This window comes from Periplaneta americana, chromosome 4 (assembly GCF_040183065.1).
Source record: "Periplaneta americana isolate PAMFEO1 chromosome 4, P.americana_PAMFEO1_priV1, whole genome shotgun sequence".
Classification (NCBI taxonomy): Eukaryota; Metazoa; Arthropoda; class Insecta; order Blattodea; family Blattidae; genus Periplaneta; species Periplaneta americana.
The window spans coordinates 147357633-147375653 of NC_091120.1; the positions used below are offsets into that span (position 1 = coordinate 147357633).

An 18021-nucleotide genomic window follows, 5' to 3' on the forward strand; every position below is an offset into this window, starting at 1 on the left:
AACTAAACACACTAGAACAATACGAAATATATAGACGCACAAAAACACATTCAAATGAAGTTCTCAACACAGAAAACAATTTCAGAACACACACACTCTTTGACTCCACATTACACTACACAAACACACCCCCACATGAAACACAAAAGGCGTCAAGATCAGCAACAACCAGTTCTGAAGATGGCCGATAACAGACTGAAACGAGGTAATGTAAATTTAACACGAGAAAAACACATAATACGTTATCCGAAGTGATGCAGTGTTAAAAGTTGTGTAATCAAGATGTATTTTTAATTTTATTTCAGGATAAAATGGAGCTCATTACAACACTTTTCCTAACTCTAATAACATTCTTCTTCATTGTTATATCTCTCTATAAAACTGATTCTAAAAGAGCACGCTTGTTGGAGTTGTTCGATAAGATGCCTGGTCCACCCAGCTACCCAATATTTGGATCTGCTTTGCCTTATATTATCGGACCACGACATGGTGAGTTTATAACTACAATATATATTATAATCTGCTATAATCTTTGACACATGGTTATGTATCTGCACTTACGAATGTATACACATTCTTACGGAACATATTATACTGCAGCTATAGGCAAAGAACAGATTTTCATTAAAAATGTACTTCGGGATAATTTTGCATGCAATTAAGTATGTACATAAGTGCTTAACATTTTAAAAAATATTCAGAAATCATATTTGTAACTTTTTGTAACAAAATGAATATTTTTACTTGTTAAAGTATTTATATACCATTAGCTATCTCGTGAAACCTATGTCAGGAGAAGAATAAAGTGGACAGAGAAGCTTCCCTCCCTAGCTACTTTCCACTGACCCCCTCCATACATACTGCGCACGCATACATCTGGTTTCACAAGATGACGAATGACCTGTATTAAATTTAATGCATTGTAGTAAGTGAAATGTTATTTCACAATAATATTTACAGGATTAAAAATTTGAATGATTTAAGTAGCCTATATAAAGTTTACTAAAAGTAAAAATTAAATTTATTTGTTGGCGCATGTAATTCGAAGACGAAATCTGATCTTATCATTTGACTTTGGTTGTCATTAAAGTGTATATGTAATTTAGGAATATCGTACATGCAAATAAATAAAAATAATATTTCTGGTTCGTCAGAGAGCAATATGCCAGGATCCAATAATGTATTGTCCTAAATGCAAAAAAGGCCATCTGTCCTAAACCACAAAATAGGGGGAAGAAGGACGGCCTAACAGAATTATGCAAGCATTAAAAATCTTCAATGTACAACATTTTTAGTGTTCAGTATACCTACAGTGAGACCACAAAGTCGCGTTACCCTTATTTAAAAGAAACGAAATGAACGGCAATTCTTTATAGTAGTTTTTATTTAACTTACAATGAATTTAAGATATTTTCTGTGGTACTGACCATCAAATATCAATAGGCTCAGCGTGTGCACTGTTTTGGAGGAGGATCCCGTTGAAAACGCTGCAGAAAGTCAGTGCGCAATTCTGCAATAGTCTTTCCTCTTTGATTTCTTTCATGCACCCAACAACTTGCAATAACAACTTATTAGACTTATCAGCCATCGTTTAGTTCATACGATCTGAAACGGAAACAGACTAACCTATATTTACATAAGGGGTAACGGGACTTCGTTGCCTCATTGTACATCAGAATATTGAGTGAAATATAGCATTCATTTTAAACTACAAAAATATATCGAAATGTTTAAGAAATTAATTATTTTGGCGATATTAGACTGTTCGTGAATCAGGGCAATAGGGTTGACCGAATTTATGGTTAATTCATCCCCACAGACTTTTTTCTTTGTCAACTACAATTGTCACGAAATTTAAAGCGGATTGATTCCTATGATTTTTTTTTTTTCAAAAGTTGTTAGTTTATTATATTAGCTGAAAACGAGTTTAGTGTAAGAGTAAAGTTTTTAGGAATTTCAACTTAAGCATATGAAAAAAAGACCATAACCTGTGAAGTAATTACAATTGCTGGTAACTAAATTTAATACTGTTATCATTGTTTCAATCCAAAAGAATGGTAGTTGTTAACATTTTTTGTATATTATTCTCATTTCAAAACATAGCGCTAATTTCAGTCCAAGATTAAATAATAGTGTTATTGAAAAATTTCCTTATTTTGAAAACACAAATGTTTATAAATTTAAACACATAATTAAAAAATATTATTTACGTTAATTCCATTGAATACTTTACTCCTTAATAAACGTTTATAAGGTATGAATTTAAAATAATCTTCTAATATTGCACGTTATAATTACGTATTTATATATTTAGAAGGGCAGCACTGCTACTTACAGACCTGTTACTAAATCTACGTATTACTCTGTGAAAAGATTTATTAAATCTACATACTTAGACTTCAACAAACAAAATTTGATAATACAATCTCAAGGGAAAAAATGGAACTCTCTGCACCACAATCCACAGTTAATTCCCGATTTACCACGAAAATCGTCTGTAGCTGCATTTAGATTGACAACAGGCCATGATTGTTTGGCCAAACACCTGCATAGAATTGGAATATATCAGCCCCCTAACTTTCCATTGTGCAACTCAAACCAAGAAATGGACTCGGAACACCTCAAAATCTGTGCTTCAGTGGCTGACCATGATAATATCTTTGAAAAATATTGGAGTGCAAGAAGTCAAATGACTTTATTGTCAAACGCCTGGCATTAGAAAACAACAACATATTTAGAATTATTTACTTTCTTCTTTCTTTAGTTAGCCAATATATTATCTTGTAATAGTATAATGTTTGTTTGTATACTAAGCTTAAACATGTAATCTTCGTTTTTACAGTATACGCTAATATTCGTTTGTGTATGAAGGTTAAACATGTAATATTTTTATTTTATTGGATGGTGTTTGGGTAAAAGGGCTTAACACCTCTTTTAAATATGAATTTTTTGCTGTAATTAGTTTAAATTTAATTACAAAACATTAAGATATGTTTTTTAACAATTATTTTACATTGCTTCTTATATGAAAACTAATAATAATGTGTTAAAATGTAATTTTTATTGTTCCTGAAAAAATTATTTTGTGGGATAAGCCCTTTTTATCTAAACATCATCTAACGATTCTCTTATATTGCGAACTCGAACACGAAACACGAACTTGCTCTTCCAGAGGTGTGCTAGATATAGTTTTCTAAATTTACTTACATATCTACTCTTGTATATACCGGTAACTGTAACCCTAGATCATATATACCTAGATTGCTCGGCGTTGTAGGCTTTGATGGTAACAACTTTTTTCAGGTTTACTATGCTCCCATCTAGTTGTTGCATAAGGAGTCACGTCATAACTCCCATTTAAATTGCATTAGCGACTGTACTGCCATCTCGTTTCGTTTACGGCAGACGGGTGGCGATCCTGGCGGTTGTTCTCTTCAAAGTGCAACCAATTTGAACGTAGAGATGACCAATCTATATGTGATCTGGGCTGTAACTAATCTATATAATAATAATAATAATAATAATAATAATAATAATAATAATAATAATAATATAGTCAACTGTCCGAAGACAGGTCTGAACCTCACAAGTGATATCAAAAAGGCACCACTTATCAAGCAACTAGGCCAGGAAATAAAAGGGCTAGGATGGCCAGTTTCTTTCCCACCCCATTGAATACATCGCTAACTAGCTACATATTACACTAGTGGGACTTCATGTGCATACAAACAATTATATTGGAATCTATATAATTTGAACTGGTAATGGAAATTATGAGAAAACTGCTGAACGGATTTTAATGAATGACCCGTCTTTTTCAAGATTGGCATCCAAGGATTTTCAGAAAAATAGTAACTTTCAGTGAAACGTTAGTTTTCCTACATAATTTTCCTATTTTCCAAAATCCATCTTTCTTCAGTTTTGAGAACCAATTGGATTTCGGAATAAAACAAAACACGCACTACAATAAACAATAGGCTATTACACGAAGGCCATGACCTACAGGATTGCTGACATATTTAGTAGGCTGACCAGACGTCCCCGATTTCCAGGGACAGTCCCCGGTTTTGAGTTGCTGTCCCCGGAGAGCAAATGTCCCCGTTTTGTCCCCGGAGATTAATTTTGTTCCCGGAAGCTTTGATTTTGTTTCAATAACATTTTAAACATAAGTATCTTGATGGAACTGCTGGGATTCATGCACATTTCTGAATGGTCTTTAGTATGAGACAGAAGAACCAGCGAGCACAGTATGATATATTCTGCACTCTTCCTAAAGAACGTACAATTTTTGTCTGTGGTCATCTTAACATTCACGTTGCGCGAAAGCGTTAGAACTGCCACAGCGTCCATTTTGAAGTACCCTAGCTCAAAAAATGAGGAATTTTGTAACAAACCAACAGATGAAAAGTGGTATGATGTTTTTCAAAATTAAAAAAAATTCCATTCCATTTTAAAATCTCAAAATAGTGTCATTAATCATGTGTCTTCCAGTCAGTAATTCATCAGTTGAAAGACTTTTCTCCACAACGAACTCAATTGGACCGATGGAAAGTCAAGAATAAATGTTTAAACAGTTGAAAACTTGTTACAAGTGAAAACAAACTTTCATTTCTCATGTGAAGAACTTAGTGTAAAGTTGTATGGGAATGAACAGATCCTTTAAAAAATACATTCTTCAGACAAGCACTTGTAATAAGTGTGTGTTAGAGTTCAGTGTGTACAATATAATTTGAAAGACTACCATCCATGCGTCAGTAATGAAATTGAATTCTTAATGGCTATAATTATATATAGGAGTTACTTGTGTTTATGCATTTAATTCAAAAGTTAAGATACTCTAGTGTGCAAAGTTCTATCATTGTATCTACATATTACATGTATTTTCTGAATTTCAACGGAGAGTGACTAGGTAAGCGTTTGTGGTTTTTCTTGAAATTGCCGATGTCTCCTGCTGGATCATAAAAAATCTGGTCAGCCTAATTTAGAGTTCAAATTCAATTGGTTATTAAAAACTTCAAGACTTAATAAAAGTAATTTACAAGTCTGATTCTGCGGTGTGTAATTTTCTTAGTACAGCTGTGTACTGGATATTAAAATCTACAAAACTTGAAAGGTTTGACGACATTATTACCATTAGAAGAAATATTATTATAATTAATGCCATGATGTGATCATTTTTTAATAATAATTACATGTATACATATTAATGCTATATTGATGATATGAAAGTGAAATGTTTTGGGTTTATATAAGTAGATGTAGAGAATATCTTAAATTAGATCTTCAGTTCTATAATTTACTAAGTGGTGGCTATTATATATATAAAACTACAAAACTTACGTAAGATAATAATATTATTAAAAATCAAATATTTGTATAATTCTGAATGAAATGTGATTGGATCTTTCTCATATACTTAATGGCGGTGTAGTGTAGATATTTATATGCGTCATTCTCTTCAGTATTGACTCGAGAGAGCGCAAAAATTACAGTTCCTAACGAAAGACGAAAAGATATTACTTACTGATAAAATAAGAGGGCTACAAAATTTTATAGTCTCCCGATCATTTCAGTAAGATCTCTTAGCAGGATAAAATGATTTTACCCTCTACATTTCAAGCTCTACATGCAGCAGCTATACCAAGATGTTCGAAAGCATAGCAAACCTGACTTTTTTAACTTTCACCCACAATCTACAATGACCTGGAATAGCTATTGCTTTACTCCCACATGAAAAACGCACTGATCGTCCTGACATTGTTACTTGCGTTTTCTCGTTGAAACTAAAAAAAACTGAAGGTAGATAGATTCAAGAAAAAGTATTTGGCATAAAAGAACTATACAGAGGAAATATGTTTCATTATTATGGAAGCAAAATATCGTTGAAAATAAATCTGAAAAATTTTTATTTGAACGCCTAATGAACTTAGTTTACAACATTTGCTGCACAAGCCACTAGTGTATATAGAAAAATGAAGAAACCTAATTTATTTTATTGTTATTTCTACGACACATATCGTTAAGTGAGATGTACCACCTGATAATAGATGTACAGTGAACTCTCCTAAGTTCGACAGAACAGAAGTGAAAGGGTAGTGGGTGTGGCAGTGATAAATATGGATGTCCTAATCAATAAAATATTCTATTTTGCTTTAACAAAAGTATCACTACAAGACACAGAACCAATTCCCATTCAAATGGCAAACCCATTTCTTAGTGTCCGTATAGGGGCGTGTCTAATTCTCCTACGTAAAGGCTGGTTCACAATAAACCGGGAACGAGAATCGGAACGAAAACGAAAACGGTAAAATTGTTAAAATGTGTACATTTAAATGTGAGCATTCACAATTAACGAAAAGCTTACCGGAGCCCGGGATCGGGAACGGAGAGTTGGCCAAGTTTCAACTTTGGCGTTCACGTTTCCGATCACAGCCCACTAGATTCATTCTATTGCCATCTAAAGCTATTTTGTCGTCGTATATTTTGTAGCAAGAAGATCGTAACATAACCTATGCATTATTTTTTTCTGTGCTGTGCATCATGGAGCAAGTTTTATTTGATGAGATTCCAATATTGAATGTTGAGGAAAATCCTCACGTTTACGATAAGCGGCGCGCATCGTATAAAGATGAGAAAATAAAGGAGAATACGTGGCTTTCAATAGCTGCATCTTTGAACACCGATCGTAAGTGAATCAGATTTTATTACTGTATTGGTTGTATTACACACTACATATTCATGCTTCAATTCAATAACTACTGTTGTGTTCATTTTTGTTCTATTACAAATGTTTCCTCTCTAATTATTTTACGTTATAGTAGACTTAAAATAGGTTGTGATAATAAAGATGCATGGGCATATTTATAGCACCGTACCTAATGAAATGTCTCAGTTGAAATTTCGAAGTTGATTAACCTGTGTTTATATTGTCTGCCTTGTACGCACGAGAGAACGCCATTGGTCAATTATACACAAATAACATCAGAATGCGTAATATCGACGTTACATATCGTTATTGACATGCATATCGATATGCATAGTCGTCTACGTTCTCGGTTTATTGTGAATCAAAAATTTTTATATTCACGTCCTCTGCTTCTCGAGTTCATTCTGGTTCTCGTTCCCGGTTTATTGTGAACCAGCCTTAAGCAGTCGAACTATAGGATGTCGAACTTAAGAGCTTCCACTGTACTGTGCATATCAGTCAAAACCTCAATCTGAGGATATTGCTATTATTATTATTATTATTATTATTATTATTATTATTATTATTATTATTATTATTATTATTATTATTTAACAAAATATATATTGAAAATTGTATTTTTCTTTTTGAAGAGTTAAATTATAATACCTACACTATAGATAATGAGATGCCACTAAAGTGTCATATATTATAAAATTTTGTAGCTATTACGTTTTAGACAATTTAAGATCATAATATCAAGAACTGTTCGCCATTTCATCAGTGAACGTCATATAATTTTTTTTTCAGAATGTTTCAAGAAGATATACAATACTCACTACCATTACATGCCTATATTTAAATGGTGGGCAGGACATATTCCAGTCGTTTCTCTCGACATTCCACAGTACGCTGAGGTAAATACTAATACTATTTTAGTAAAGCAAATGACAGTTCTCAATCATAACCATCAGCTAACAAAATTTTCAGGGTGACTTCATGCGAAGTCTTCCTCTTCTTCTTCTTCTTCTTCTTCTTCTTCTTCTTCTTCTTCTTCTTCTTGTTTCCTCTTACTCCTCAGTGGAAGATAGGGCGGCAACGAATTTCCTCCACCTCACTCTGTTGATGGCCAACGTTTCTACCTCTTTTCACATGTTCCCTTCATTTTCCACTTCTCGCTACACCGTTCTCTTCCAAGTAGTTCTTGGTCTTCCCACTGCCAGCGCTCTTTTCGTTATGTCTCCGTCATTCTTTCTAAGAGTGTATCCAATGAACGTCCACCTATGTTCTTTGATTGTAGTCTTCACCTTTCTTTTGACCCGTCTCTTCCCACAATCTACAATTGGACGGAGTTATGCAATAAGAGACCAAGCGACAAAAATCTGTTTTCGAGATATTTACCATTGAAGTAAATCTGGTAGTACTGGGTGCTCATTTCAAAGTGTGTCATGACGTCACTGTTGTGAGTTAGCAATTTGAAGCGAGTTTCAGCTTTTATGTCAGAGAAGTTGTCTATTAATCAAGGCGTTCAATCTGAACTTGAGAACGTGTACGGTATAACTTGAACGTCGTAGCAACACATGGCGGCCTGTACGGTCTGTGTGCTACCATAACCTCTTTCGAACTGTGTTTGGCGCGGGCAAGTCGTACGCAGGGTATTTGTTGTCATTGGTTGCGTACGGCAATATTCCACAACACAAATCAAATCCGTGTCCATGCTGACCGTCGAAGTCAATGTCAACAAATAAGAAAGTAATCGTTTTAACCCTCTCGAAATTTCCCGACAGTAATAAAAAAACTCACCTCAGTACGTGTTTCCAAACAGTTCACATTCCTGCAACTACTGGCGTTGCCGTACGTATCGGTAAGTACTCTTCTGAATGAACGCCGTATTTGCCAGGCAACTTCTCTGGCACATAGGTAATACGCCTCTGCGGAAGTGTAGGAAGATTCAATTCTCTAGGGTCATCGACTAGCCACATGACGGCATACAGCGAGCCATGACACACTTTGAACTGAACACGCAGTATATTAAACATTTCACATAAGAAGTATTGTAACACTACAAAACTATCGCAAATAATAATAAAAAAGGCTAACCGATTTTTAATAATAGACCAGCAGATGATTAATATTGCAAAGCAAAATAAATAAATTAATTTTTTGCAATAAAGTAATTTTGCTTATAAATGTCAGCAGAGTGCAGATAACACATTCTTGATTTTTTTCTAAGTTAAATAAGTCAACAACAGATTTGTGCAAGTACAGTATCTCCATTTTTTTTTTTTCAAAATTTCGGTTGGTGTACTATTGCATAACTCAGTCCAATTATTCCACATATTTGGCAAATATACTCTCATTATCCGCCGAAGACATTTATTTACGAACAACTGTAATTTTATTGTGGTCGCTTCCATCTCTTTCCACGTCTCACACCCATATAGAACAACGGATTTCACGTTGAACTCGAAGATCCTCCTCACCTTCACTCTTCTGCTCAGTTGCGTCAATCTCCATATTTAGCGGAGCTGCGCGAACGGTCCTTTGGCCTTTTTTATTCTATCTGCCGTATCTTTGTACGCTCCTCCATTCTTTCATATCACGCTTCCCGGGTAGCAAAAGGATTTCACCTGGTTCTTCAAGTCACATTTCTAACTCACAGTTTCTGCTAACATCTATGATGCCTCAACGTTTGGGTACAGAATTTTTCCGTACATTGTGAAGAGTCCACTGCAAGAATGATGGATGTCACTTTCTTGTCGAAAATGAACCAAGGCTGTCAATGCATAGCTTAACACATATAGAATGTACATAGAGAGTTATATGGCATTAACACTGATAGTCATTGTCCAGTAATGATCGGAAAATCACAGTTAAGCTTTGAGCGCTAAGCATTTCAAACTTTCAATTGCTTCTCCTGCAAAATGTATTCCAAATGACATCCATTATTCTTGCAGTGGACTCTTCATATATATATATATATATATATATATATATATATATATATATATATATATATATATATATATTTGGCAACAGGCCATGGGCCATGATTGTTTGGCCAAACACCTGCATAGAATTGGAATATATCAGTCTCCTAACTGCCCATTGTGCAACTCAAACCAAGAAATGGATTCGGAACACCTGAAAATCTGTGTTTCAGTGGCTGACCATGATAATGTCTTTGAAAAATATTGGAGTGCAAGAGGTCAAATGACTTTATTGTCAAACGCCTGGCATTAGAAAACAACAACATACACCGGATGTTTCAGACCACCTGCATCAGCCTTTTTTCTCGAAAACTATATGATACTGGTTGTTCATAAAAAGAAATTGATGACCAAAATCTATGTAAAGAATCGATTGGTGGTAGTACCATTTCCCGTAACAAACCGGAAGTAGGGATACCACGGATGTTAGGGTGTGATCAGAACATTTTTTACATTTGAACACTTACTATGAAGAGTGTACGTAGGCTACATGATACTATTTTTGTTGCTTTGTGAGTAAATAATAAAAATTAGAAAAAAAAAAAGTTTCAGTAAAAGTTGTTTCTTTTCAAAAGTCGTTTCCAATGGTACCTTCCATGACCCATGTTCTCATTTAAAATTTCGAAGTTGACCACAGATACCCCTACTTCCGGTTTGTTACGGGAAATGGTACTACCACCAATCGATTCTTTACGTAGGTTTTGTTTGTCAAAATCGTTTTATGAGAAATCATTATTATAGTTTTCGAGAAAAAAGGCTGATACGGGTGGTCTGAAATATATTCCTCATATTTTAGCTATCAACGGTGATTATGTTCGGAATAATAAATTGTGGTGTCCAGTAATGGAATTGCAACTTCTTTTCCCCAGCGTTTCGGAATTATTTACAGAGTACATCATAAGAGTAATATCGCCGAAATCCTTTTAGGTGACCTGTTCCATGGTGTCCGTTATTACATTAACATTAATAATGTGATAAATTTGCCAATTTTTTTTATCAAAATGACGTAGACCCTAATATTGCTTTAAAATGGTAAAGGGACTGTAATGTTATGAAACAATGTTCGTGTGTAGATAATTACCGTTGCATTTAATATACCTGAGTTTTCTCTTATAAACTACACTCCTGAAAAAGTGGATAGATCTTCTAACATAGGTAATAATAGATTGGGTCTATAAACACTTCTACGTAATAAATTTCATTTATCTATAATAAATTATAATATGTTTTAACTTAAAATTATTTCTATCGAAAGAAAGGAAAAAGAAACAATGAAATACACTGAATAATTTCGAGGGAAAAATTGTTCCGGAGCCGGGTATCGAACCCGGGACCTTTGGTTTAACGTACCAACGCTCTACCACTAAGCTACTCGGGAACTCTAACCGACACCGATCCAATTTTTCCCTCTATATCCACAGACCTCAAAGTGGGCTGACAACTGTCAAGCAACCAACTTCGAGTGCACAGTTGTCAGCCCACTTTGAGGTCTGTGGATATAGAGGGAAAAATTGGATCGGTGTCGGTTAGAGTTCCCGAGTAGCTCAGTGGTAGAGCGTTGGTACGTTAAACCAAAGGTCCCGGGTTCGATACCAGGCTCCGGAACAATTTTTCCCTCGAAATTATTCAAATCAACTTTACAGGGAGTTATACCTGAAAATCTTGATTTGAATGAAATACACTTATTTTTATGTGTTCCTACATCATTAAATTGCAATTATGCACTAAATTTTTCGGGAGTTAAGAACGTTCCATATTTTTTCTTAAAAAATTCTCATTTCATTAACGTTCTATAATCCTTGAATTTAATTGAATTCATCTGAGGACACTAAACAAAATTACATTGATATCAAAGTATTTCAAAGCGTTTTCGAAGTCCTGATAATTTTTGTACAGAGAAGTAAGTGTAATTTAAACGTGAGAAATCTATTTGACTGTAATTATTTATTTACTGTGGCACAGTAAATAAATAATTATAGTCAAACATTAATAGCTTATCGGCATACCACAATATGAAAGTGAGAAATCTAGTTCATTTTGTTATTTCTCACAGCTGCTCCTGAACAATTCCAAGACAATCGACAAGGCTAAGTTCTACAAGTACTTGCAGCCGTGGTTGGGAACTGGACTCCTTACTTCCAAAGGTAATTACTGTGTTAATAATAACAATAATAATAATAATAATAATAATAATAATAATAATAATAATAATAATAATTGTCTTTTGTAATTTTGTTTTGGCTGTGCTGTGTTCTTTGTAACGTTTTGAAATGATCCACAAACACTTCCACATACGTAGAATACATCACACATGCCAACAACACTTAACAGCAACATAAACACAGACATGGAAATTCTACATATTCAACCGAAAAACCACAAACTAAACAAACTAAAACAATACGAAATATACAGGCACACAAAAACACACCTGCATGAAACCCTCAACACAACTCAATTTCAGAACATACACATTTTTTGACTCCACATTACACTATACAAACACACCCTTACAGGAAACGCAAACAGAAGGCGTATACAACAGGACCACCTAGTTCTGAAGGTAGCTCACAACATACTGAAACTTGTCACCAAGGTACCCTAACCTAATATTTAACACTTGAAAGCAATATACTATATATTCCGAAGTGATATTAGTAGTGTTAAAAGTTGTGTAATCAATATGTATCCTATTAAGTCTTCGAAAAAGTATAAAAGGTTCTTTTTCAGACTGGGTACTAGTTAACTTAGCGTTCTAGACGCCTTAAAGGGGTTCTTTGTCCTGTACCCAATAGGGGGTGATATTCAGACATATGCATTTGCTTGCGGAGTCGCCTTATATGGAATGAAGATTAGCGGGGAGACCTGCTGCCGATAGAAAAACTGGGAAATTTCGCTGAGAGTCACTGTGTATACATTTACACATTTCCTAAATTTGTTCCTTATTTATTTTGTTGTTATTACTTTACAAATTTACTGACATATTTATTATTACTTACTTATTTTATTTCTTTATACAATAAACTTGTTAACTTTTTAGGAGCCAAGTGGCACAGTCATAGAAAGATGCTGACTCCTACATTCCACTTCAAGATCCTAGATAACTTTGTCAGCGTATTTTCTGAAAACAGTAACATCCTGGTTCAAAAGCTGCAGGGCCAAGTGGGAAAAGACTGCTTCAACATTTACCCCTACATCACGCACTGTGCCCTGGACATCATTTGTGGTATGTACAACAACAAACATATCAAATTACAAATTGTACTTAGTTATCATCAGTGAGATGCCTAATTCTTCGAAATAGAACAAGCAATTTGTGTTTTCTAACTCCGAGAGCTAGTCAACACAGCAGACAAAAGAGTGAGATGAGTCACAACTTGTGGCTGAAGTAATTCTAGTATGTGTAATGTCTTTCTGTCCCTGTGTCGTAAACGCTAACGAGGAGCATTGTGTGTGGTGTGATCACACCCTAAGTACTATTTTAGTCTTCGAGAGGGAGAAGTAGATTTATATATTGCTGCATGATTTTAAAAAGTTAAGAATTAAATTATTGATGATCCAATTTAAAAAATAATCCATTGTCATACACACATATGCACACGCGTTAATTTACATTTATTATGTAAGATGTACAATGGTCTTAAAAAAGTGTTTATTATTTACAGAGTCGGCGATGGGTGTATCCGTTAATGCCCAAGAAGATGAAACTTCTGAATATGTTACTTCCGTTTACAAGTAAGTGAAACAATCCTTTAAACAAAATATAATGATTTATTTCACTGAATTATGAATAATGTAGTTTCATACATACAAGCTAACAATATTCTTTGATAATTACTTTACATACAATACTTACGGCTTTTAAGGAACCCGGATGTTCAATGCCGCCCTCACATAAGCCCACCAACAGTCCCTACCGTGAGGAAGATTAATCCAGTCCTTACTATCATATTCCACCTCCCTCAAATCCATTTTAATGTTATCCTCTCATCTACGTCTCGGCCTCCCCAAAGGTCTTATTCCCTCCGGCCTCCCAACTAATATTCTATATGCATTTCTGGATTCGCCCATACGTGCTACATGCATGTGTAACTTTCTCCATTCTCCTGTAACTTCATTCTTTTTAGTCCCAAATATTTTCCTAAGAACCTTATTCTCAAACACCCTTAATCTCAGTTCCTCTCTCAAAGAGAGAGTCAATACAGAACAACCGGTAATATAACTGTTTTATAAATTCTGACTTTCAGGATTTTTGACAGCAGACTAGATGACAAAATCCTCTCAACCTTATAATAACGGGCATTTCCCATATTTATTCTGCGTTTAATTTCCTCCGGAGTGTCATTTATATTTGTTACTGTTGCTCCAAAATGTTTGAATTTTTCCATCTCTTCGAACGATAAATCTTCAATTTGTATATTTCCATTTCGTACAATATTCTGGTCATGAGACATAATCATATACTTTGTCTTTTCAGGATTTACTTCCAAACCTATCGCTTTACTTGCTTCAAGTCGTGTTTTCCCTAATCGTTTGTGGATTTTCTCCTAACATATTCACGTTAGGAGAAAATCCACAAACGATTAGGGTTACATCAGCTTCTTGTCTAACATATTCACGTTATCCGCATAGACAAGAAGCTGATGTAACCCGTTCAATTCCAAACCCTCTCTGTTATCCTGAACTTTCCTGATGGCATATTCTAGAGCGAAGTTAAAAAGCAAAGGTGATAGTGTATCTCCTTGCTTTAGTCCGCAGTGAATTGGAAAATCATCAGATTGAAACTGGCCTATAGTAATGGTGTTCGTATATTTTTCATGCAATGTTTATACTGTACTTACTGATGATTATTATTAAACATCATTAACATGAATAATTATGATATGAACGACAGTATTAAGGCTTCAGACTATGCTCTAGTTCAAATAGTTCTAATACTTTAGTGTCTTTCTGTATATCAAAATTTGCATTGTACATTCTAACCAGATATGGCATTCGTAACAAAGAACGATATTTATTGTTTACTGTGACATGAGGTCATTTCAGATAGATAGGAAAATGATATCGCAAATACACTGATATATCATTACAGTTACTTTGGAAAGATAAACCACATAAAAGGTCAAATCTACTGTGGTCAGATGCATGTGTTTCACAGAACCGAAACGAACACATATCTATTGCATTAATATTATTATTTTTTTTAGAAAGGACCCACCACAATGTGAAAGTTATTGATCATAAATATAATATTAAAAGCCTATCCATAGTGCAGTCCAAGAGGTTGTTTGATTGGGACAAGGTTATTCGTGTTTTAGAACATAAGGAAAGAAGTATGACGCAATTTGAGATGCTATGGAATATATGTGCCCGAGGGAGAGGCGGAGGAAAATATGGAAAGTAGAGGGGTACAGGCGACGAGACACGGAACTGGTTCTGCTAGTTCTAAGTTAGACACTACTGGGAACTGTAGTGTGCAGCATACAGAATGAAACAAGCCATATAGTTAAGTTGTTAGTGAATTTTGTTGGTATTATGAAGGTAACGCCAACTAAGACCTTTGTTTTTGACCATATTAAAAAAAAACGCTTAATTGAAAAAGAGGTTGTTATTGAAGAGAGTAATACACTTATGAGTAAGCTGCGGATTTTTAGGCACTGAAACAGTTGAAATAGGGAGGCAAAATAGGCATTAAAAATTCTAAAATAGGCATTTAATAAGGCACTAACAATTTCTAATTCTTAATGGCTAACACAACCATAGCGTAGCATTATACATTAGCTTCTACAGTAATACCATTATGGCAGTGAATAACTAAATATTCCTCCAAATGTTGTAATGAGAACTGATGTCTGTTGTCTGTAAGAATGTTCTTAAATTGGGAGAAACTCCCCTCCACTTCACATGAAGTGATGGGGCAATACTTCAGGGATCCAATCTCAGCTGGGGACCAAACCAGTGGGAACGCAGTAATGTCAATGCCATTTCCAACCAGTGCTTCTGCCACCAATAACACTTGCTCCCAACCAGGATTTCTTTTCACAATTTTCAAATACTCATTTCTCATTGCTTCTCCCACACTGCTTGGTATTTGTTTTGGAATAGTTTCTACTTTCTTCATAACTTGCACAGCACTGTGGAGTGGAATACTCCTCGTTTCCAGTTTCGTTATGTAAGCAGGCAGCTTTCCAAAGTTTTCTTTGATGAAAGCAAGATCAGATCTTAGCTTTGGGTTTCAGAAGTTAGGATCACCATCGATCCATTGTTTCAGAACATATGCTCTTGATGACTTTTGCTTTGGCATATCTCCACGTATTTTTCACGTATTACAGCAGAAAACTCAACTCTATACTAAACTCATAAAACGGATACACAGTTCAAAACAACTACCCTAGTCAACTACCATCAATGATTCACGCGGCTTTCGAAATACATTTTTTTCTTATTGGCAGAATTTAGATTATTCGATTTCTCCGCGCTTTGGTGTCAGTAAGACGTAACACACAAATTATCGATAGTTGTATGGCATCACTGCCCTCTGCTGGATAAAAAATAAACAAATTACAGATTAAAAAATTATTGATACAATAGTCAATAAATTCAAATATAATATATAATACGGATATTTAGGCAACTTTTAGACATTTATAAGCAAATAGGCATTTACAAGTGAAATAGACAATTATAGGCACTATAGAATTCGCATATAATACTCACAATGCCTTAAAATGGATATGTAATCTAAAAGCTTGCGTCTTTAGGTTAAGGATTAAAATAGGCACATAGGCATAAATCCGCAGCTTACTTATGAGTTACGACTGATGAAGTCACGAATGATGAGGAAATTGATAGAGATTTTGGCGATGATCCAGCGTTACAAGATGAGTCACGTCCAGAAAGAAGTCCTACGTTAGTTGAGTGTCAAGGTAGTCGTACGTTCCATCATCACCACTACGTAAGAAGACCACAAAATTGCCTGAAGAGTACTTGGCTGATGTTTATAAAATCTGCACAAAGCAGCCAAGAGAATATGATCCTCCCCAGTTGTGTCCTGGTTTGGCCATTAACAAGTCATCTAGTGTTAAAATTCACTTCTGTAACAGCACAAAAAAGACTGATGAAAATAAGACTGTCTTGCAAAAATTTTAGAATACGCCTAAAACTCCATAAAAATTATTGTAGTCATTTCTGTGTTTTTGTAAATAATTAAATTAATGACCTCATCAAAATGTTGGAAGATTCCTTTTTTGTCATTAGGCTATACATCGCTTTCGTATTTTGAGGCTCATACCTCCTCTGCTTATTGTTAAGAGCAGCTATAAATCTTGTTGTATGTATATTTTGATACAGTCTAGACAATACACTACATAGAAATCGGAATCGTGCGACAACACTTGGGACCCCTTCCTTGTTAGTGCATTGTTTGAGGCATAATTGGTGCGGAAAGCATGGACCGACATCAATAATAGATTAGTGAAAGCACTATATTTAGACAGAGTGAAAAATAGTGCTTTCACTAACTTTTTTTCTTATTGGTAGACTTTAGATTATTCGATTTCTCCGCGCTCTGGTGTCAGTAAGACGTAACACACAAATTATCGACGGTTGTATGGTATCACTGCCCTCTGCTGGATAAAAAATAAACAAATTACAGATTAAAAAAATATTGATACAATAGTCAATAAATTCAAATATAATATATAATACGGATATTTAGGCAACTTTTAGACATTTATAAGCAAATAGGCATTTACTAGTGAAATAGGCAATTATAGGCACAATAGAATTCACATATAATACTCACAATGCCTTAAAATGGATATGTAACCTAAAAGCCATGATAATATCTTTGAAAAATATTGGAGTGCAAGAGGTCAAATGACTTTATTGTCAAACGCCTGGCATTAGAAAACAACAAACAACATATTTAGACAGAACTGATCATATAATGAAGTTTAAATATAGAAAATAAAATCTTCCTTCGTACACCGCACAATAGTGGATTGAACCAGCTCAATTACAGTAATTTTCCAGTGTGGTCTTCTCAAAATCAATTCATTTAATGTAAGATTGAAAAGATTGGGCTGAGATTTTAAAGTAATTTAGGTGCACTCTCACAACATCAGCACCTATGTCAGAAGGGCGTGTATCAAATTCTTTCTCAAAAATATTTAGGCCGAAGTTACCACAAGGTAGAAATTTTGCGATTTTTGTTCATTTCTTAACTTAACATGTATTGCGATTTTGTCCTTTGTGTTTTATGGATGTAGCTCCTAATTATGAAAGTTTTGCAATGTGGACTACATCCCATAATAAATGGCGGGATTCCGTAACGTGGTGTCATCA

The 18021-nt window shown here is 34.6% G+C and overlaps 1 protein-coding gene across 4 annotated transcripts in view; it reads left to right on the plus strand.

Moving 5' to 3' along the window:
• LOC138698289 (cytochrome P450 4C1-like) overlaps positions 1-18021 on the plus strand; it is a 67252-nt gene that overhangs the window by 7781 nt on the left and 41450 nt on the right. For all 4 annotated transcript variants that reach the window (XM_069824087.1, XM_069824085.1, XM_069824084.1 and 1 more), the window contains exons 2-6: positions 306-489; positions 7496-7602; positions 11729-11819; positions 12716-12901; positions 13341-13410. In XM_069824087.1, coding sequence (XP_069680188.1) covers positions 312-489; positions 7496-7602; positions 11729-11819; positions 12716-12901; positions 13341-13410 — 632 coding nt within the window. In that variant the 5' untranslated portion in view covers positions 306-311. The remainder of the gene's footprint in view (positions 1-305; positions 490-7495; positions 7603-11728; positions 11820-12715; positions 12902-13340; positions 13411-18021) is intronic.